The sequence below is a fragment of the Hypanus sabinus genome, chromosome 4 (assembly GCF_030144855.1).
Source record: "Hypanus sabinus isolate sHypSab1 chromosome 4, sHypSab1.hap1, whole genome shotgun sequence".
NCBI classification, from domain to species: Eukaryota; Metazoa; Chordata; class Chondrichthyes; order Myliobatiformes; family Dasyatidae; genus Hypanus; species Hypanus sabinus.
In genome coordinates this window covers 108,892,977-108,915,590 of record NC_082709.1, presented here as the reverse complement: position 1 = coordinate 108,915,590, position 22,614 = coordinate 108,892,977, and the positions used below count along the sequence as shown (strand labels likewise).

The 22,614-nt window shown below is 42.0% G+C and overlaps 1 protein-coding gene across 2 annotated transcripts in view; it reads right to left on the bottom strand.

The window, feature by feature from the left end:
* The window catches only part of gtf2f2a (general transcription factor IIF, polypeptide 2a), a 139,942-nt gene that overhangs the window by 82,305 nt on the left and 35,023 nt on the right, over positions 1 to 22,614 (bottom strand). For both annotated transcript variants that reach the window (XM_059967843.1, XM_059967844.1), the window contains exon 4: positions 16,390 to 16,534. In XM_059967843.1, the coding sequence (XP_059823826.1) occupies positions 16,390 to 16,534 (145 nt within the window). The remainder of the gene's footprint in view (positions 1 to 16,389; positions 16,535 to 22,614) is intronic.

The following is a 22,614-nucleotide window of genomic DNA, read 5'->3' as shown; positions in this document are numbered from 1 at the left end:
GGTAATTGGGTTACCGTCAGGTGAGGGAAAGGGAAACGGCAGGCAGAGCAGGGCTCCCCTGTGGCCATTCCCCTCAACAACAAGTATACCGATTTGGATACTGTTGGGGGGGATGACTTACCTGGGACAAGCTGCAGAAGCCAGATCTCTGGCACTGAGTTTGGTTCTGCAGTGCAGAAGGGAGGGGGGAAGAAGAGGAGAGCAGTAGTGATAGGGGACTCAATAGTTAGAGGTACAGACAGGAGGTTCTGTGGTCGCAATAGAGACTCCTGGATGGTTTGCTGCCTCCTGGGTGCCAGGCTCAGGGATGTCTCTGATCGCATGCACAGCATTCTGAAATGGGAGGGTGATCAGCCAGATGTCATCGGTACCAATGACGTAGGAAGAAAGAGTGAGGAGGTCCCGAAGAGTGAGTACAGAGAGCTTGGTAGGAAATTAAAAAGCAGGACCTCCAGTGTGGTAATCTCAGGATTGCTACCTATGCCACGTGCCAGTGAAGGTAAGAGTAGGATGCTCTGGAGGATGAACACATGGCTGAGGAACTGGTGTACGGGGCAGGCTTTCAGATTTCAGGATCATTGGGACCTCTTCTGGGGCAGGTGGGACCTGTACAAAAGAGATGGGTAACACCTGAACTACAGGGGGACCAATATCCTTGCAGGGTGGTTTGTTAGTGCTATGGAGGGGGGGGGGGGGGGTTAAACTAGATTTGCAGGGGGTTGGGAACCAGAGTGCCAGAGTAGATAGTGGAGCGGGGGTGAAATTAAATGATACTAAAGTTTTATGCAAAGTCACAAATAGAAGGGTTGTGAGTGGTGGTAATAATCTTCTGAGGTGTGTCTATTTCAATGCGAGGAGTATTGTGGGGAAGGCTGATGAGCTGAGGGCATGGATTGACACGTGGAATTATGACATTGTAGCCATTAGTGAAACTTGGCTACAGGAGGGGCAGGACTGGTAGCTTAATGTTCCAGGGTTCTGATGTTTCAGACGTGAGAGAGGCAGAGGGATGGGGGGTTGGTATTGCTAGTCAGGGAAAATGTTACAGCAGTGCTCAGTCAGGACAGATTAGAGGGCTTGTCTACTGAGGCCATATGGGTGGAGTTGAGAAACAGGAAAGGTATGACCACATTAATGGGGTTGTATTATAGACCACCCAATAGTCAGTGAGAATTGGAGAAGCAAATCTGCAGAGATAGCAGACAACTGCAGGATACATAAAGTTGTGATAGTAGGAGATTTTAATTTTCCACATATTGATTGGGACTCCCATACTGTTAAAGGTCTAGACGGGTTAGAGTTTGTAAAATGTGTTCAGGAAAATTTTCTAAATCAATATATAGAGGTACCGTCTACAGAGGATGCAATATTAGATCTCCTATTAGGAAACGAGTTAGGTCAGGTGACGGAAGTGTGTTTAGGGGAACACTTTGGTTCCAGCGATCAGAACACCATTAGTTTCAACTTGATCATGGATAAAGATAGATCTGGTCCTCGGGTTGAGGTTCTAAACTGGAAAAAGACCAAATTTGAAGAAATGAGAACTGATCTAAAAAGCATGGACTGGGACAGGTTGTTCTCTGGCAAGGATGTTGTTGGTAAGTGGGAGACCTTCAAAGATGAAATTTTGAGAGTGCAGAGTTTGTAAGTTCCTGTCAGGATTAAAGGCAAAGTGAATAGGAATAAGGAACCTTGATTCTCTAGGGATATTGGAACTCAGATAAAGAAGAAGAGAGAGATGTATGACATGTATAGGAAACGGAGGAATTAAGGTATTTGAGGAGTATAAAAAGTGCAAAAAAATACTTAAGAAAGAAATCAGGACGGCTAGAAGACGGGAGGTTGCTTTGGCAGTCGAGGTGAAGGATAATCCAAAGAGCTTCTACAGGTATATTAAGAGCAAAAGTATAGTAAGGGATAAAATTGATTCTCTTGAAGATCGGCTATGAGTGGTCGGCTATGTATGGAACTAAAAGAAATGGGGGAGATCTTAAATGGGTCTTTTGCATCTGTATTGACTAAGGAAACTGGCATGGAAGTCAATGGAAATAAGGAAAGCAAGTAGTGAGGTCATGGAACCTATACAGTTTGAAAAGGAGGAGGTACTTGCTATATGGAGGCAAACCAGAGTAGATAAATCCCCAGGACCTGACAGGGTATTCCCTTGGACCCTGAAGGAGACTAGTGTTGAAATTTCAGGGGCCCTGGCAGATATATTTAAAATGTCGGTGTCTACGGGTGAGGTGCCGGGGGATTGGAGGATAGCTCATGTTGTTCAATTGTTTAAAAAAGGCTCAAGAAGTAATCTGGGAAATTATAGGCCAGTAAATTTGACGTCTGTAGTAGGTAAATTATTGGAAGGAGTACTAAGAGATAGGATCTACAAGTATTTGGATGGACAGGGACTTATTAGGGAGAGTCAACACGGTTTTGTGCATGGTAGGTCATGTTTAATAAATCTATTAAGAGTTTTTTGAGGAGGTTACCAGGAAAGTGGATAAAAGGAAGGCAATGGATGTTGTCTACATGGACTTCAGTAAGGCCTTTGACAAGGTCCCACATGGGAGGTTAGTTAGGAAGATTCAGTCACTAGGAATACATAGTGAGGTAGTAAATTGGATTAGACATTAGCTCAATGGGAGAAGTCAGAGGGTGGTAGTGGAGGATTGCTTCTCTGAGTGGAGGCCTGTGACTAGTAGTGTTCCACAGGGATCAGTGCTGGGTCCATTCTTATTTGTCATCTGTATCAATGATCTGGACGATAATGTGGCAAATTGGATCAGCAAATTTGCTTGTGCTGTCTTTACGACAGTTATTTAGTTTATAATATTTTTGCTTAGTAATTCATTCGATAGTATTTTCTAGTTAGAATTAGAAGTGTTTAAAGTATATTCATTGCATGTAAAATATATCGGCATGCGATGACGTCACATCCGGTTTCGCCGCGTCTTGTGGGAAAGTACCGGTTTGAAATTAGCGCGAGGGTGGGGGCTCACCACGAGGCACACCTGAGCAGAAGTTGTTTTGCAGGCATGAGAAATCACAGTGAGAGCAACGCTTTTTCACCATATGTTAATGTGAAGAGTGAACAGTAAATGGTTATTCTTACTGCGATCTGGTCTCATTGACTGTGGTTTATCTCGACGTTGAATTCGGCGTTCCGTTACACGTGAAGGAGAACGTTACATTGCTGATGAGACAAAGATTGAAACCGTAGCAGACAGTGAGGAAGGTTTTCAAAGCTTGCAGAGGGATGTGGACCAGCTGAAAAAAAAATGGGCTGAAAAATGGCAGATGGAGTTTAATACAGACAAGTGTGAGGTATTGCACTTTGGAAGGACAAACCAAGGTAGAACATACAAAGTAAATGGTAGGACACTGAGGAGTGCAGTAGAGCAGAGGGATCAGGGAATACAGATACAAAATTCCCTAAAAGTGGAGTCACAGATAGATAGGGTAGTAAAGAGAGCTTTTGGTACATCGGCCTTTATAACTCAAAAGTATTGAGTATAAGAGTTAGAAAGTTATGGTGAGGTTGTATAAGGTATTGGTGAGGCCGAATTTGGAGTACTGTGTGCAGTTTTGGTCACCAAATTACAGGAAGGATATTAATAAGGTTGAACAAGTGCAGAGAAGGTTTACAAGGACGTTGCCGGGACTTGAGAAACTGAGTTACAGAGAAAGGTTAAATAGGTTAGGACTTTATTCCCTGGAGCGTAGAAGAATAAGGGGAGATTTGATAGATGTATAGAAAATTATGATGGGTATAGATAGAGTGAATGCAAGCAGCCTTTTTCCACTGAGGCTAGGGGAGAAAAAAACCAGAGAACATGGGTTAAGGGTGAAGGGGAAAAGTTTAAAGGGAACATTGCGGGGGGGGGGGGGGCTTCTTCACTCAGGGAGAGGTGGGAGTGTGGAATGAACTGCCAGATGAAATTGTAAATGCAGGCTCACTTTTAACATTTAAGAAAAACTTGGACAGGTACATTGGAGAGGGGTATGGAGGGATATGCTCCAGGTGCAGGTCAATAGGACTAGGCAGAAAAATGGTTTGGCACAGCCAAGACACAAGAAAGAGAGATCAATTATTATTTCCAATTTAATGTATTGTATTCACTTTTACAACCTCCAGTTAAGTGTACCACACTTACTTCTGCTCTGCTAATTCAGCGTACTGCATTTGGTGCTTATGATATGGTCTCCTCTGCGTTGGAAAAACCAAATGCAGATTGAGTGACACTTCCCTCCTTTCATTTTGCATGGATAACCCTGAGCTTCCAGTTGCCTGCTACTTTAATTCTCCATCCCCTCATACTTGGACTTCTTCCTTCAGCGTCCAACTCTACTCCAATGAAGTTATGTCATCTCAAAACTAGAGGGATTGCATCCCTCAGGGCTCAGCATCTGACTCAAATATTTCAGACCAATTGGATCAGAACAGGCCAAGTTCTTTAGTGAAAGTACACCAGCCCATAATGTTCATTCAGTTTTTCCTCTCTCCCCATGGATCCTACCTGACCTGCTGTTTATTTTCAGCATATTATTTTACTTCAGATTTTTTACAATTGCAGTACAGTGAATTTTAGTTAATTGGGACACATTGGAACCAGTACATTTTAGACCAATTAAGCAGTTACCCAAATTAGCCCAAGTTTTATGGAAGTAATTGAAAGGTGTAAAAAAAGACTGTTAACTCTATAACAATTTATGTTTTTAAATGAAATAGAGAACAAAGTAGAACACTACCAATGCTACAGTACTATAAAACTGTATATTAGCTCCTAATAGTTGTCGATGGAGGAATTCATTTGCCGTGATCTTTTGAATGATTGTAAATGAACATCAGTGTAGACACCTAGAGCAGATAATGGACTGCCTCCCATGCAATGTTGTAGAAGACTGCATCCTCCAAATCTGTGTATTCATTGTAGCATTCAAGATGACTGCCAATCCCTTTGCAATTCCTAACTTGCTGAAGTACTGAAATAGTTTCATTTTCACTCCTGGCCATTTCTGACATCTTCAAGCTTGACTCCTTGGAACTGCGGTGAGCAAAACAAGTTATCTTTCTGCTTATTTCGTGCCAGCTATCAGTGACAAAAATCACTGCTTTTTTGAACACAAACACATGCAACTGACACTATTTAAACACTGATGGCTGTAAGCATGGTGTAGTGTCTCACTGCTTGCAAGCGCATGAGACTGACACTGACACTAGTTAGAAACTGTTCTGCAGCAATCTCCTGCCCCAAATAGGTCGCACAGAGTTCCAAATAAACTGAGGGAATCCCAGCTATTTTCTCAATTCAGTTTTTGTTCTTTAAGAGTTGTCTTAAAAATTCTCTATCCCAATTAACCAATGGCCCAATTAACCAGAGCCTGCTGTACTTTATATTCCACAGTTCGCCTTTATTCTCTCTCCACTCTTCATTTATCCCTTCAAAACATAAGACTGTAAGAATATTTCTCCTTATTCCTACCTGCCTTGTCCATTGCCTTGCAAGTTATGGTTCATCATGGTGAGGTTTCTGTCTCTCTTGCCCTTGGTTTTGGAAATGAGTTCTAGCTGCTTGACATTCTCTGGCTGAAGAGATTTTTCTTATCCCCTTGTAAAGGGGGGGTTTCTTTTTCTCTTTGTTACTGTTGGGAAAGGGTTTCTTTGTTTTGTTAAAAGCAGGAATGTTTCTTTGTTGCAAGATAGTGCTGGAAGCTTGTTTACAGGAATGTTTCTTTGTTGCGAGAGAGTGCTGGAAGCTTGTTTGTTAAAATTTACTGATAACGAGAATGGTATTCCTTTGTAAACCAAATGGAGATTAATGTTCTTTCTTCTGAGTCTGTAAGCTTTTGTTGATGGGCTTTTGGGGAGATCGGCGCGAGGGGGTCGAGAGAGAGGACGCAATGCTGCAAGCTGGGCGAGGACCCAAGCGGGGGTCCGAGGCCCAGAGGTACCCCGAGGAGGGGGGGATGAAGCTAGAAGTGCTTGGTTGACCACTTCGGAGGGTCCTGAGCTGCGAGTCGAGGAGTTCGGAGGGGATCGAATGGTGGCCAGAAGACTTCAGTAATTGAGCTCCAATGGTTGTGCACGAAGTGGTTTGGACTTTGATAAGTTTGGCGCCTTTTCTTTATTTTTTCTCTTCATATATACTGTATCTTTATTAATCACTTATTTATAGTAACCTTTATAAATTGTACTCATTTAATCGCTTATGGTGTACTGTCTGTTTTTGGGCGAGGCGGGGACATCACACAGCATCCACACCAGCTGATTACCCAGTTTGGTGGGGCCGAAGGCTGCTCCCCCTAGGTGAGAACGAGCTGAGGTGACCCAGGGGGTTACATTGTGGGGTGCTCGTCTGGGATTGATTTCTGTGGAAGCTGTGTGATCACCCTCTTTAAATTGTGTCTGCGGCGAAGAGCTGGTGTGTCTTTGTGGGTGTGCGATTGCTGGTTATCACTGTGTGTGTGTTGGGTGGGGTGGCTGCTGTTGGTAGCCTGGAGGTCGTTGTTCGAGTTCCGACTAGTGCTGACGAAATGGTGGTTGGACCATGGGTTGTCCGTACTGTTTGGAGAGTGAGGAGTGACAGGTTGGGATGTTTCAGCAGTGGTGGGCTCCGCCCGGTTGTTGGAATAATGTCCAGCCCTAAAGGGACGGAGGCGTGGGTGGAGCGGACCCCTCAGATGTTGGGTGAGTGGCAGTGCTTGGCTGAGGAAAAGCGACAGAGACGGGTTGAAAGTTTGAGTAGGCGGGCTGGTGACTTTGTTAGAACTGTCGGGCGCAATTACCTCGAAGTGACCGCTGCCAGTTCTGGGAAAGTGTGGGAAAATGCGTGTGGTTTGACTGGAAGTCAAATGCCGCAGCTGGGGGGGCTTATCATATCCGTGGCAGGAGATTGGTGGAAAGTTTTTAGGGTATCCCTTTTTCCTAGGGAGGCAGATAAATTGCTTGTGGTGCCAAGGGGATCAGTTATTCCGTTGATTTGACAGGTGTCGGGAAACTTAGAGGAGGCCCAGTGGGGGAACGGCTTGGGGTCTCTGGGGGGGTACATTCCCAGCAATGTACCAACGAACTCCCGAAAGGAGCAGACCCTATTCCTGAAGGCTTAGAGGGACCAAGCGCACAGGTGTTGTTACGGATGGATGGAAGTCAAGTTAAAGCCATCCTCGGCACTGGGGCGCCGGTTAAGTTGCTGTACAGTTTGTTTTATAACCGTTATTGGAAGCATTTACCCTTGACGACATTGAGGACACTGGAGATTTGGGGTACCAGTGCCGGTGATTATCCAGACAACGGTTGTTGGTCAGTGAAGATGGAGTTCTTAGAGGCAAATGTGGAGGAGACTGAGGTTCATGAATCGTTAATGCTGATCTGTCCGGACACTGTTGAGACGGGCAGCGTTTCTGTTCTAGAGGGAACCAATATCCTGCTGGTGCGCTTGGGGGCCTGCCCGGAGGAGGCGGGTGAGCGCTGTTTGGAGGCATTGTCGATGCACCCAGAGTTTCGAGCTGCTTGTGCGGACGTGTGTAGCAGCATTGGGCCGATACCGAATTCAAACAAGAACCAGTGGTGGTATGGCCTGGGGGAAGTATCTGAGGGTGAGACCCTCTTAGTGGACGCTCCAAAATACCATGAGGGAGTTGACTGCTGAAGACACCTCAGAGAGAGGGAGGTTGCGGCGACTGGCCCCTACAGCCGTGGAAGATGTAGGCAGCGTGTGTGTGGATTATATTGCGCTGAAGAGGCGCATTGTCAGTGACCAGAATATGGCCCTGAGGGCCGAAGGGGTGATGGCCTGTCTGAATGGTGTGAAGTGGTTTAAGGTGCTGGATCTGAGGAGTGGATGTTGTCAGATCCCGATGAGTGAGGCCAACAAGGAGAAGACGGCCGTTATAAATTCCCTAGGAGTCTTCAGGTCCGAAAAGATGCCACAGGGCATATCTGGAGCCCTTGCAACCTTCCTGCGGGGCAGGTGGAAGACCATAGGGGATGTGGAGGCAATAGACAATAGACAATAGGTGCAGAAGTAGACCATTCAGCCCCTCGAGTCTGCACCGCCATTCTGAGATCATGGCTGATCATTCACTATCAATACCCAGTCCCTGCCTTGTCCCCATATCCCTTGATTCCCCTATCCATCAGATATCTATCCAGCTCCTTCTTGAAAGCATCCAGAGAATTGGCCTCCACCGTCTTCCGAGGCAGTGCATTCCACACCTCCACAACTCTCTGGGAGAAGAAGCTCTTCCTCAACTCTGTTTTAAATAACTGACCTCTTATTCTCAATCCATGCCCTCTGGTACTGGACTCTCCCAACATCTGGAACATATTTCCTGCCTCAATCCTATCAAATCCTTTAATTATCTTAAACGTTTCAATCAGATCCCCTCTCAATCTCCTCAATTCCAGCGTGTACAAGCCAAACTGGCGTTTGGAGTTTTGGTGTATGCGGGTGATCTCTTGGTATTTGGATTTGCCTCAGGAGAATATGAAGTGAGGTCGTTGCAGGAGCAGCTGTGAACTACAGAGTTAAAGTGTTTTCTGGACACGTGCCAGGGCTGGCGAAGGTCGCAGCTCATGAGTGACTGTCTCTACGGAATCAAGTTTGAAATGAAGATAGAGAGACTGGAGAAAGTGATCTGGAACCATTCGGAAGACTTACAAGTTGAAGAGAATGAAGAAAGTTGTCTGACTGAGGGTAATAGCAAACTGAGAACCCGGAGAGGGGAGTTTGCAGAGGTGAAGAAATTACAGACAAATCTCAGAAGAGAGAAGCGGAAGCTTGAAGGGAACCTGAAGATGACCATCGACAGTTCAAATGAAGTGCAAAACCTGAAAGTTGATCTGGAAGAAGTCATGAGGAAGAAAAAGCTGGAGAGAAGTGCAGTGAATACTGAACAGGAGGCTGAAGAGACTGCCAGGAGCAGTGCAGACCACGTGTTTCCGTTTGGAGAAGATCAAACAGCAGCTACCGATCACAGAAATTAGGAAGAATACAGATTCGATGGATGATGTGCTGGATGTGTGGTACATGCTGCCTTTTGCTGACTTTCCCTCGATTGAGGAAGAGACCTTTGGCCCTTCTCCCATTGAGTCAGGTGTAGTGGGGAGGGTTAGCTGTGTGCAGTGTGGGGCATGAGTGAGAGGTTGAGAGAGGAGTTGGTAGTGGGCCCAAGGTATCCCCAGTTGTGTCCGAGCCTGAAGGGTTTAGGTGAGGGGGTACAGAGGCCTCAGAAGGGTTAGGGAACTCCCAGATAGTTGGCCTAAGTAGCGCCTGAGGAACAGGGCGTGAGGTTTACTGTGTGGGGAGGAGATGTCACTGTTTGTGCTTGGGTTACGTTGTGTTGGCAGGAAAGGTGGCGAGTTATTTAGTAGTCATGAGGACATGACTTTTATTTGGTGGAGGGAGAGTGTAAAGGGGGTTTTCTTTGTTACTTTGTTACTGTTGGGAAAGGGTTTCTTTGTTTTGTTAAAAGCAGGAATGTTTCTTTGTTGCGAGAGAGTGCTGGAAGCTTGTTTGTTAAAATTTACTGATAACGAGAATGGTATTCCTTTGTAAACCCAATGGAGATTAATGTTCTTTCTTCTGAATCTGTAAGCTTTTGTTGACGGGCTTTTGGGGAGATCAGCGCGAGGGGGTCGAGAGAGAGGACGCAATGCTGCAAGCTGGGCGAGGAACGGACCCCAAGCGGGGGTCCAAGGCCCGGAGGTACCCCGAGGAGGGGGGATGAAGCTAGAAGAGATTGGTTGACCACTTCAGAGGGTCCTGAGCTGCGAGTCGAGGAGTTCGGAGGGGATCGAATGGTGGCCAGAAGACTTCAGTAATTGAGCTCCAACGGTTGTGCACGAAGTGGTTTGGACTTTGATAAGTTTGGCGCCTTTTCTTTATTTTTTCTCTTCATATATACTGTATCCTTATTAATCACTTAGTTATAGTAACCTTTATAAATTGTACTCATTTAATCGCTTATGGTGTACTGTCTGTTTTTGGGTGAGGCGGGGACATTACACAACATCCACACCAGCTGATTACCCAGTTTGGCGGGGCCGAAGGCTGCTCCCCCTAGACGAGAATAAACTGAGCGAGCCTGAGGCGACCATAGGGGGTTACACCCTACTAACCCATTTACTAATTAAATATTGTCACCTCGTTTACAAGCTGTCTGCCACGGGAAGCATATTGTATTTATTTCACATACCTCAATCTTCCTCACTGCAAGAAAGCAGTCCTACTCCATTAAGTCAGTTCCCATAAGTTAAACTCTCTTGGATGATTAAATGATTAACAGCAAAGCAAGAAAGATACTTTGAGAAACTTTTAACAACTGGTTTCAAGAGAATTCAAATGACTGAAGAGAACCACCGATTACCCAGTGGAAAGACAGAAATATTCAAGGTCGGAAGCAGAGAATCACAGGGGGCAAGATGGAATTTGGAACTGCAGAAGGCTTTAGAGATAAGGAAAACCAAGAATATAGCAACTTGCATTCAAAGTCATGGACTTTGAACTCTATACTTTGTGAACATTACTGGAACAGAAGCCAACAAACAGAAGGATAATGGCAAACAGGGAGCTGGATCCGCAGAATGTTTTTATCTTGTGTCTAGATGCTGGCAAAGAATCTGGAAAAAATCAAACCTGGAAATGATAAAAACATGGGCATAACACATAGCTGCAAAGAACGTCATCAGTTTCCAGCTTGACTTACAGCCACAACTGGGAAAGCCAGATATCTGTTAGTGAGTTATTTTCCATCCAGCTGCAATAAAAAAAACACACAAGCCTGGCCAACCACAGCACAGGAGTCAATAGCATGGTTCTGTGCTGATGGGGTGTGCTGCATTACAACAGGATTCTTGCACACATGTGGCCCTAAAGTCTTGTTTTGCAAACCTGCACTTTAACTTTCTACACAAGTCTGATATTTTTCTTGGGCTTTGATGCAAGAAACTGCTGAAGGTGTCATTTCTCAGTGTGTGTTAAACAAGTTTGAAATGCCATCTGTTTTTGGGAATGGTTCAGCTGTTTGTGAAAATTCCTGTAATTAAGCTTGTGGTGCTTTTGCTTAAGGGAGAGGAATCAGGTTTCTCAGAATCTCCATCTTCCTTAAGTAAGACTGCTAAGGAGTTAATAGAAGAGTGCTTGCTGTTCGCTGCAGATTGCTGTTGAGTAGTGACTGCACTCCAATCCAATTTGTTGGATCTGTAGCAATTGAAATGCTGAAGAGATATTTTCTCCCACCTTGTGAAAGTTCGCAAACCATGACAATGTGAAGGTGAGCAACTTCAAGATACAATGAAAGGAAATGGCATGATAATTATCAATTAAAATTATAAAAGATGTAAAGTTTTAAGCTCCAGACCTCAGTAGAAATTCTGCAAAGGTAAATGTGGCCTTTCTCCTGATCTTTGGAATGGAGTGTGAATCAACCTCTGATAACTAAGCCAATCATATGCCGACCACAGAATGAGATTACTTGTCTGCAGAGTTACACAATATATGAAAACAGTTAATACTGAATCACTGAAATGCAAACAAGGTAACTAGTCAGAAAATATTGTTAGATATCATATAGACAGAACTTGAAACATGACATACAGTGGACTCCAACAGATTGAGTCCTGTCGGACCAGAATATTTTGGCCCAATTAAGCAGCTTCCCCAATTAGCCTAAGTTTCATATTAAATGTTAAAAAGGTATAAAAAAGACAAACTACTGTTTAACTTAGTACAAACTATGTATGTAAATTAAATACAGAACAAATTACACTATCAGTACTACTACAGTACTATAAAACTGATATTAGTTGGTAATAGTTATTGTTGGTACTCTGCCGTGTTCTCTTGATCGACCACAAATGAATAAAATAAGCGCAGACTTCGTACACCTCCAAATTTTCATTGTTATTGGAACATTCAACATGATTGTTGATGCTTTCAAATTATTTGTTGTTCCTAACTTGAAGTAGTGAAATTGTTTCATTTTCACACCAGCTGTTTTTGGCATCTCCAAAACCCAATGTTTGAAACCACAGTGAGCAAAACAGTTCAGACTTGTCTTACTGTTTATTTCTTGCCAATTATCAGTGACAGTAATCATTGATGTTATTTAAAAACTGCTCGCTCCAAGCACGGTGTCGTGTCTAATGGCCACACAAGTACGCATGACTGACTAGCGAGAAACTGTTTGGCAACAATCTCCTGCCCCAAATAAGTAACTTAGTGTCCCCAATAAATGAAGGGAATCCCGACTATCTTCTCAATTAGTTTTTGTTCTTTAAGTGTCATCTCAAACAAATGGCTGCCACAATTAACCAATTACTCAATTAACATTGGAATTACATTCCCAAAAGTTTCTGCCACTGGGATTTTCTGCACCTTACGTACATTTTGTTCCTAGAACATGACAGCTAAGATCACTCAACAAATTCTTTGCTTTGTTCTGATCGTATCTTGTGCCCCACCAAAACAGTAGAAGAACAAGACACAAGAGATTCTCCGATGCTGAAAATTCAGAGTAACACACTAAATGCTGAAGGAACTCAGCACCTATGGAGAGGAATAAACAACCAACACTTTGGGATTGTTTTTGATCTCTTTTCCTCCAACACATCCATTCACTCTATCCTGATATAGGAACACCCAAGAGCAGTGTGGGAAAAAATGTAATAATAACGTAGAGTGAGATTGGAAAAGGAAGTTACAGAAAGAGCAGAGGAAAGCTGAACTTTGGAAGTTACAGTGTCAAGGTAAGCCAGACTACAGTATGAGATAAAGCTAATTGGAATTTTGGAGAAAGGGTATTACACCTTTCTAAAAGACAGGTCATGTTTTGATCCATCTCATGGAAGCATCAATGGGGACAGGCTGGAAATGATGCCGTATAGCTGATTCAAAAATACTTGTAAGACGGCACAGAAAAGAATAATTTTGTAGAAAATGGCATAGACAGATATGGGCAAAATAAAAACGAGGAAAGCAAAGGAAATAAATGTGCATTCTTTCCCACTGTAAGATGTGATGGGTGATCTTTCAAAGGGCTCTCTGTTGGAACAGCTGTTACTTTTACATGAAACCACCTACAATTTCTCATGACCTCCCCAATGACACATTGTTTCTTGGTATTAAGTACATCATCTAGCAGTTTGAGAAATCAATATCCATCATGTTAAGGCCTTACCACAAGCACTGTAGCCTCACTAGCAAATCTAATCAGGTCATTGCCTCAGGATGTTAGACCGTTAGGGCTAGTGCATTCTCTGATCCCCAGGCTAAGCTATTGACTGCTTATTCTCTCCATCACAAGCCTGTCAACTTTCCAACACATACTGTGTTAAGTGATACATGAAGAATGTTGAACCACCATGTACTTCCTGAAACTTGCTTTTGCATTACAAATTCCTGTGTAAAATACTGAGTTAACTAGCATTACTGCACTTAGACATTTACTTCAGTGAGAAAGAAATGCATCAAGAGCATTTCCGTTTAGGTAATTTCATTGTAAATGTGGATGGAGAAATCCATCAACTAAACACATTACAACAAGTGACAAGTTATATGACTATAAAAAGGAAAGGAAGGATGGGAGAGCGCAATATTTGTTACTGCCCAATGTGGACTGTAATACTGTTCAACCACACGTCTAAACTTAGTCTTAATTATTTTTAGACACTTGGAAATGCTTTTCAAATCAATTTCTTTCCCCACCTCGGATCTGCTTTACTGAGTCTAAATGTTCTAAATAGAGAGCACTGAAACTGTGCTAACTAGATGGCACTGACTTGTGAAGCCAGGCTTTGGTGTTTGAAATACAGGTGGGGAGTGAAGCAAAACATATCTGCTTGATTAAAAGGAAACAATGCTATAAACACTCTGTAAATCAGGCAATGTATTTGTAAAGAGAAACAGAACTAATTTTTGAAGTTGAAGAGCATCTATAAAATTAGAAAAAAAAAGGTTTGGAGTGGAATGGATAGGAAAAGGGGGATACTTTGATAGCTACAGCCTCGGGAATAAGCTGTATATGGAATCAACTAGCTAAAGGGTTAATGGGATCAATGAGAGAACATAGTCCTTTGTTCATAAAAGCTGTGGAATGAGGGCAGTTGCCAAGTGAAAGCAGTTACGACAAAAGCAATAGCTACAAAATACAGGGCCGTAAGACATGCCCAGCAGTTCTGACTGTGCTGTTACAGAGAAGAAAAACTGAGCCAATGATCAAAGATGGATGACTTGGCCCAGTCAGATGCAGATGGAGAAACCAAGTTACCAGAAATCCTATAATCCACAACTGAGTACAGAGTGTTACAATATGACCAGGCAGAAGACCAAATTACAAAGTAAATTTATCATCAAAATACATATATGTCGCCAAATACTACTGAGATTCATTTACTTGCAGGCATTCACAACAGAACAAAGCAATACAATAGGATCAATAGAAAAACCACACACAAAGACTAACAAGTAAAAGACAAACTGTGCAAATACAAAAAAAATGATAGTAAATAACTAATACTGAGAACATGAGTTGTAGAGTCCTTGAAGGTGAGTCCATGGGTTGTGTTCAGTGATCAGTGTTGTGATGAGTGAAGATGTCCACGGTAGTTCAGGAGCTTTCACTGAGTATTTTATAACTGTGCAGGAAGCCACAGATAGATAGTCAAGACAAGAGGATGGAATGGAGAATTGAAGTGGCAAGAACTATGAAGCTTAAGTCATTTGCAAAGCAATCATCCACCTGGACTTGGTTTGCCCAACCTTGTGAACGTTTTGACTGCAGTAGACTAGATCAAAAGAAAATCAAATTAATCACATGGAGAAATTGCTTGGATCCCTGGATTGTGAGAAGGTGGAAACTCAACATAACTTCTGTAGTTGCATGGGAAAACGCTGTAAGAAAGATAGTGGTTGGTGAAGACAAAGGAGCTGGCCAGGGAGTTACAAAGGGAGTCTTTTCTTCAAAATATTTAAAGTGGAGGGAAGGGCAAGGAACCTCCAACACTGGATTTTCATCGAAGCCTTTACTTTCCTTGTCTATATCAGAACGGGTGAGGTAATCCAGTTCTTCTCTCTCCATTAGCACTGGTGACTCAATAGGCATGACATACAGCCCTCCATGTTATGTATATTTCATTCCTTTACTTAAAGTTCTCTTTCTCTAACCACTGTTATTTCATAGCTCTTATGAACAGACAATTAGGTCCTATCTCCTTAAATGCCCACATTCATCCATCAACAAGATTAAGATTATCTTATTTGCAATTAATCCCCAGGGCAACCTTGGCCTCAATCTATCAGGTATTCCCTTTATCCAATCCATCCCGCATGCTCCCTGCAAACCTTTTCCCAGTTCTGACAAAGGGTTTTCAATCCCAAAAGTTAACTCTGTCTCTCTTTACCAACAGGTGTTTCCAGTACCTATTGTTTTATTTCAAATTTCCAATACCTCAGGTTCTTTGATTTTCACTCAGACCGTGACTATTGTTAGGATACAGGTTTAAATTGAATCAAAAATTTGTATTTTGATGTGGGCACAGCTTCCTGGTTTAGATCATAAATGTAGCATTAAAATCTCATACTAATGTCAAGATCTGGCTTCATATACCTACAAAAAGGAAGGCATAGCCAGAAAAGCTGCAACTGTACTGCTCCAGCAAGCCAGGTTTGATTCTCTTTTGTTCTCTGCACGGCGGTGACATCTTTTCTCAGTAACTGGGTGTGTTTCTCCAGATATTCCAGTTTCCTCCCATTTACCAAAGATTGGTAGATTATTTGGCTGTTAGGTTAACTGTAGTGTGTAGGTGAATAACAGAACCTGGTGGGAATGTGGAGGGAATAAAATGGACTTATTTTATATGGTCTTATATGGACTGATAGTCATCCATTATGTGCAACTGCTTAAATCTTGGATTTTCTATTTGGCAAACAATAAGCAAAGTTATTTCTGGACTGACCAATATACTAATACAGTGACAATGACAGCCCGGAGTGAAAATAATTCTCCCTAATTCTGGTATAAAGGATTTCAAACCTCAGCACAATGAGCAGTCGGAGCAGGGGTGTTACCCCCAGGACAGAGTTGTATTTATTATTTACTGAGATACAGTGTGGAATACAGGCTCTTCCTGCCCTTCGAGCCGCACTGCCCAGTAACGCCCAATTTAACCCTCACACAATGAACAATCAACCTACCAACTATGGGAGGAAACCAGAGCATCTGAAGGAAACCCCTGCCGTCACAGTGAGAACATCAAAACTCCTTACAAAACCCGGGTCACTGGTACTGCAAAGCATTCTGTTGACCGCTACGCTACCTTGCCACCCCCTATGTAACTTTTCATCAGGCAATATTAATAACACAAGTTGTATTTATATATTTCAGCACACTCACCTGATGGTCCTTCCGTAAAAACTGATAACGTCTGTCCTCCAACGCTCTGCATCGTGAATGGGTGTTCTCTGGGTGCACTGATTGGTGCACCTTTCCCACTGGCATTCTGGATACATGCAAGTTCTTCACTTAAAGTGAAAGAAACCTAAATGGATAAAAGGAGCCAAGTCAGATGTTGCAATTTCATAAGCTAACAAAGTGCTTGGTGATCTCTTCCTGGGATGAGTGTGTAATCTGAGCCAAAATGCTGCCGATGTTGGCATGGGTCACATAGGAACGTACAAACACCTCACAGACAGGGCTGGAATTGAACACAGGTCACTGGCACTGGAATGGCGTTATACTAACCACAGAAAGACCACATTACTATTCTCTGCTTAAAAAACCTGCCCCTCACATTGTCTTTAATTTCCCCTCTAACCTTAAAAGGACATCTTCCTGTTGACATTTTGACATAAAAGACAAGATTCTGACTGTCTACTCCAGTTCAGAGAAGGTTTATGAAACTAACAGCTGGAATGTGTGTGGAGTGTCTCAAGAGGAGACTTGACTGAAACATCAAAGATTCTAAGAGATTTTGAGAATGTGATATGCAAGAGGCTTGATCTCTCAATGGCTGCCTATCTTAATTCGATTCCCCGTTCCCATTCCGATACATCTGTCCATGGCCTCCTCTACTGCCACAGTGAGGCTAAACTCAGGTTGGAGAAGCAACACCTCATGTTCTGTCTGGATAGCCTCCAACTTGATGGCATGAACATTAATTTATGGTAATTTCCCTTACTCCTCTCTTTTTTCAATCATTCTAGTTACCTCCCTCTAGTTCCTGTACAAGACAAAAATGAGGCAGTTTTCTCCTCAGAGGATTATGGAGTCTATGCAACTCTTTTGCTCACAGGGTGGTGAAAGCAGAGTTCTGAATATTCTAAGACAGAAATAGATACTTTAAAAATAAGGGGTTGAAAAGTTACAGTGGGTTGACCAGAAAGTGGAAATTGAGGTTATAATCAAATCAGACGTGATTTTGTTAAATGCAAAACTGGAAAACTGGAGGGTGAGAGACTTGTAGTTATTATTCAGTCTATGGGGTAAAGATTTTATGTTGCCGGGCTTAGGAACAGAGAGAATATTTAGCATTGTGATTCAAAAATAAAATTTAAACTGTCACACCACACAAGATTTCTGAGCATTTTTTCCCATGCTATTAATTCACATTCAATTTCTATGCTTTGTATCCGTTTCTTTTGGCAAGAACAATTTGGGAGCTAACTAGGAAGCAACAATGGCATGGGGCAGCATGGTACCGTAACAGTCAGTGTGACAATATTGCAGCTCAGGGCATTCTGGAGTTTGGAGTTCAATTCCAACACTGTCTGTAAGGAGTCTGTACATTGGTGTGGGTTTCCTCCAGGTGCTCAGGTTTCCTCTCACAGTCCAAAGGCATACTGGTTAGTAGGTTAATTAGTTATTGTAAATTGTCCTGTGATGAGACTAGAGTTAAATGGCTGGGTTGCTGGGTGGTGCAGTGTGTTGAGCTGGAAGGGCCTGTTTCACACTGACTCTCTAAATGGTGAAAGACATGACTTCAATTAGCTACAAACAAGTTTGTAACTAGTTCTGAACTCTACAGAGGCAGCCAAGACAGTCTTATAATCCTCAGTGTGGACTTGCAAAAAAAATTATCTCCAGATGGAAAATGCATTAGTTTGTCTGCAAATGTAATCCACTTTTATTGATCCCATATCCACTGTTGGGCAATCTCCACAGCCATAATTAATTGAAATGTTTGCAATTATACTCCTATACCAAATTTAAAGGGAGCACTACTACATGGCTGAAAATCCACTGCTCTTTAAAGAATGCATTTGTTGCTCAAGATCTTCACACAGGCTGTGTTGTTAGAAAACAATTTCTCTTTGACACGACGAAGTAGGATTTGCATATGGTCTGAAAAAATTGAGAGCAAAGAACGAAGAGGAAGGAAGATTATTTTTACTGTAGCAAATTCCTACCGTCTGAATAACTTAATATGGAAAAGAGGTGGAAGCAGAATGAACATCAGTATTTAAAAGGAACATATTGAAGCTCTGGGGAAGGAATAATTAGAACAGAAACAGTCATGAAAGGCTAAATAATGTTTTTTCCTGTGCTGTATAACAGAATCCTAGAGACAGAGTACACAAACAGGTTTCAGGTCTAAGTCCACAGCAGACATCAACCATATATTAACGCATATGCACCATTAATTCTACATTAACAGAGAGATCTTACAGAGATACAGACCATTAGCTAGACAGAAATAAATGTAAAAAAAATTGAAAACCATTTTCCAAAGCAGTGATAGATAATTTCAGGACTAACATGAGGAAATTGTTATTCAAACACAGATTCATAAACTTAGAAAGTGTTTGTGAAACCCTTGCAACTACCTGGTTTTCTACATTAATTACTCATAAAATGTGGTCTGATCTTCAGCTAAGTCACAATAATAGACAAATACAATCTGCCTAAACTAATAACACAAAGAATTGTACCTTTTATGTCTTTATAAACCCATTGTTTAATTATTCACAATCCAGTCTGGAAAAATTATGTGAACCCTTGTAACTGATAGAACCTTTAGCAGCAAAAACCTCCACCAAACTTTTCCTGTAGCTGCTGATCCGACTGGCACAATGGTGTGGAGAAATTTTAGACCATTCCTGTGTATAAAACTGTTTCAGTTTGTCAATATTTCTGGGATACTTTACATGAACAACCCTCTTCAGGTGAAGTCACAGCATCTCAAATGGGTTAAGATCTGGACTCTGACTCGGCCATTCCAAAGCATACATTTTCTTCTTCTTAAACCATTCTGTTGTTGATTTACACTTGTGTTTTGGATAATTTTTGTTGCATTATCCAACTTCTATTAAACTTCAGGTGATGGGCTATTATCTTGGCGTTCTCCTGTAAAACGTCTTCATATAATTCGTTATTTGCTCAAAGATTGCAAGCTGTTTAGGCCCTGAGGCAACAAAGCAGCCCCAAACCATGATGTTCCTTCTACCATGCTTCACAGTTGGGATGAGGTTTTGGTGTTGGTGTGTAGTGCCCTTTTCCCTCCAATCATAACAATGTGCATTTCTGCCATAAAGTTCAACTTTTGTCTCATCTGTCCACAGAACATTATCCCAGAAGCATTGTAGAACATCCAGGTGGCCTTTGCAAACTTAAGATGTGCAGCAATGTTGTTTTTGGAGAGCAGTGGTTTCCTCTGAGGTGTCCTTCAATGAACACCATTCTTGTTCAGTGTTGTTCTTATAGTAGACACATGAACAGAGATTTTAGTAAGTTCTTAAGATTTCAGCAGGTCTTTTGCTGTTACCCTTGGGTTCTTTTTCTCCTCCTTCAGCATTGCACTTTATGCTCTTGTATGATTCTTGCAGGATGCCCACTCCTAAGGAGAGTAACAACAATACTGAATTTCCTCCATTTGTAGATAATTTCTCTTACTGTGGACTGATGAACACTCATGTCTTTAGGAATACTTTCGTAGCCTTTTCCAGTTCCATGCATCTGTAAGTTCCAGTGAAAGTTGTTCTGATCGAGGCATGATGCACATAAACATCTGTCTTGAGACGAGCAGGCACTGTCAGTAACCTGACTTTGTGTGTCTTTTTAAAGGGCAGGGTACCTCTACAACCCACACCTCCAATCTCATCTCATTGATTGGAACACCGGACTCCAAACAGCTTTTGTAGAAGGCATCACCCCAGAGGTTAACACACTTTTTTGAACCTGGACTGTGATTGTTTTAATGGTGTACTGAATATTGATGAGAAGAAGTACAATTGCTTATGTGTTATTAGTTTAGGCAGATTGGGTTTGTCTATTACTGTGACTTAGATGAAGATCAGACCACATTTTATGAGTAATTAATGCAGAAAACCAGGTAATTACCAAGGTTCACAAACCTTTTCTTGCAACTGTATGATGCTGGAGAGAGAATCGAGCCCTCGGATTATTAAAAAAAAATTATGCTCCTGAAGTTTCAGTTATTTTTCAAAATGAATAAATTAAGAAGGGCTGAAAGCTTTCCTTTACATAACTTCTTTGCAATGATACCCATTGAATAACCCATTCAAAACATACACACCTCCCTCACTTCCTAACGTTTTATCCTACACTGAGCTATAGAACAATTATTAATCAAAATCCTATTTTGATTAATAGGATTTTCCCAATTATAAATGCTCCCTTTATTGAGTTTGGGTACCAAAAACAGTGACTGAATGGTTCAATAGGAGGCCTTTCGTTGGTCAGGGTTGATTGTGGATGTCGTGAATTAGCTTTTGAAGTCAGTAAACAAGCTCATGGAGTACGATGTGGAGAGCAGTCAGTTGTCCACACAGCTGATGATTCTAAAGGAATAGCATTTGTGGCATTGCAGGAGCTGCCAATCAGCATTGGACTCAATGCTGTACTGCTTCAGGATCTCCAGGTCTAGAATTTTGCTCAGGATTTACTCCCATCACAAGTAGGGAGAGCCACAAGGAAGCCGAAGCTTGAGATCAGTGTTTTCCTTCTCCTAGATGAGCTGCCAACCACGGCTAATGAATCCCATCTGCCTGGAAAGTTTCAATAACCAAACCCATAATTTAGAGTGTGGTTCCCAAAGTAGGCAATAACACCCTTTCGGGGGGGCTGGAAGTTTCTAAGATTAAGTGAACTGGGGGGGGGAGGGGTTGCTCACTAGCAAGGGGGGAATTGCTGCTGAGCGATCACAGGTTTAATTTATGAAATTATATCATTATTATAAGCATTTGATCCTCAGTGTTCATAATTGATTACAATCTCTTGCTAACCCACTATTCTCTTAAGACTTTGTTCAAAGCACATTATAGTTGTTGAAATGCAATATGTCACTTCTGCATCTGGCATACGATAAGAAATCTTAACTGTATAAATTATGTTATTTCTGGGCCTGGCCCGTGCATTATTTCTGTTTACTACTTTAGTAGAGTGTTAGCTAATATGACTCCCATACTCTAAACACGCAGTGATACAGTTCCTGGGAATCTGGCCATTCAATGGGGTAAAGTTCAGAATCTACCCCTTCTAATACTCCTGACTACACTTCTCTAGCCCACAGCCCAATGAAGGTGTCGCTGCCCTTACTTTGCACCTTCAGGCAGTGTCAGGTTTGGCCTTAGTTATGATGAGATCATAACTTTCCTCTTTTGCTTGAGGCTGGATTTAAACAAAAGGTGATTGAATGCGGACGTTAATCCGTAATGAAAATGGCAGAAACAGACCAAACAAAAAAGTGTAGAGAGTATTGTGCAGAGTCTCTGAAATATGGATTTATACCAGCACCAAACAACCAGCAGCAGCCAATGTGTCTGTTGTGTGAAAAAGTTTTTCATGAGGCAATGAAACATCTAGACTCCTTGAACATTTGAAAAGAATACACTCTGATAAAGCAAACAAGAACTTGACTTATTTTCAGTCAATTTGTGAAAACTTTCAGAAACATAAAATGCTTCAAAACATGCTTGCCAGCACATCACTACAAAACAATGATGGTCTGTGTGCTTCACACAACATTTCATTGCTCATTGCTAAATTAGGAAAGCACCATACAATTGGAGAACTGATTCTGCCAGCAGTAAGGGAGGTTCTGAGCACAGTTTTACATACCAAATGTCACCAGACCAAATAATTAAAGTGATTCTGCTAAGGTTGTTCAAAGATGAATGGATGAAATGTCTCAGAATGTGAAAGACACATCGTGCTACATAAAACAACAGAATTCATTCTGCAGTTGGATGAGTCAATATTGCCAGGCAACAAATCTTTGCTTCTTGGTTATGTTCACTTTATAAACTGAAAGCATGGTCCAGGAGTTGTCATCTGCAAGAGGACTAGAAATAGTTATGAAGGGAAGTCAAAATTCCGGGCTGCTGAGCAATTTTCCAAAGAGAAGGACTTTCCTTGCACCAACATTCTTGCTTGTGAAACAGACTGGCACCATCAATGACAGGACACCACTGTGGGGTTATTACTTTCTTGAAAAAAAACTATATCTGACATATTTACCATTAACCCTGTAATCCGCAGATATTTTGTCACAAAAAACCCAAGTGATCAGCTGCACAAACCATTAAATACTGTGGCAAATAAAATCAAGTCCCATGCTCTCAATTCTCAACTATTTCGAGAGCTTTTACTGAGAACAATGAA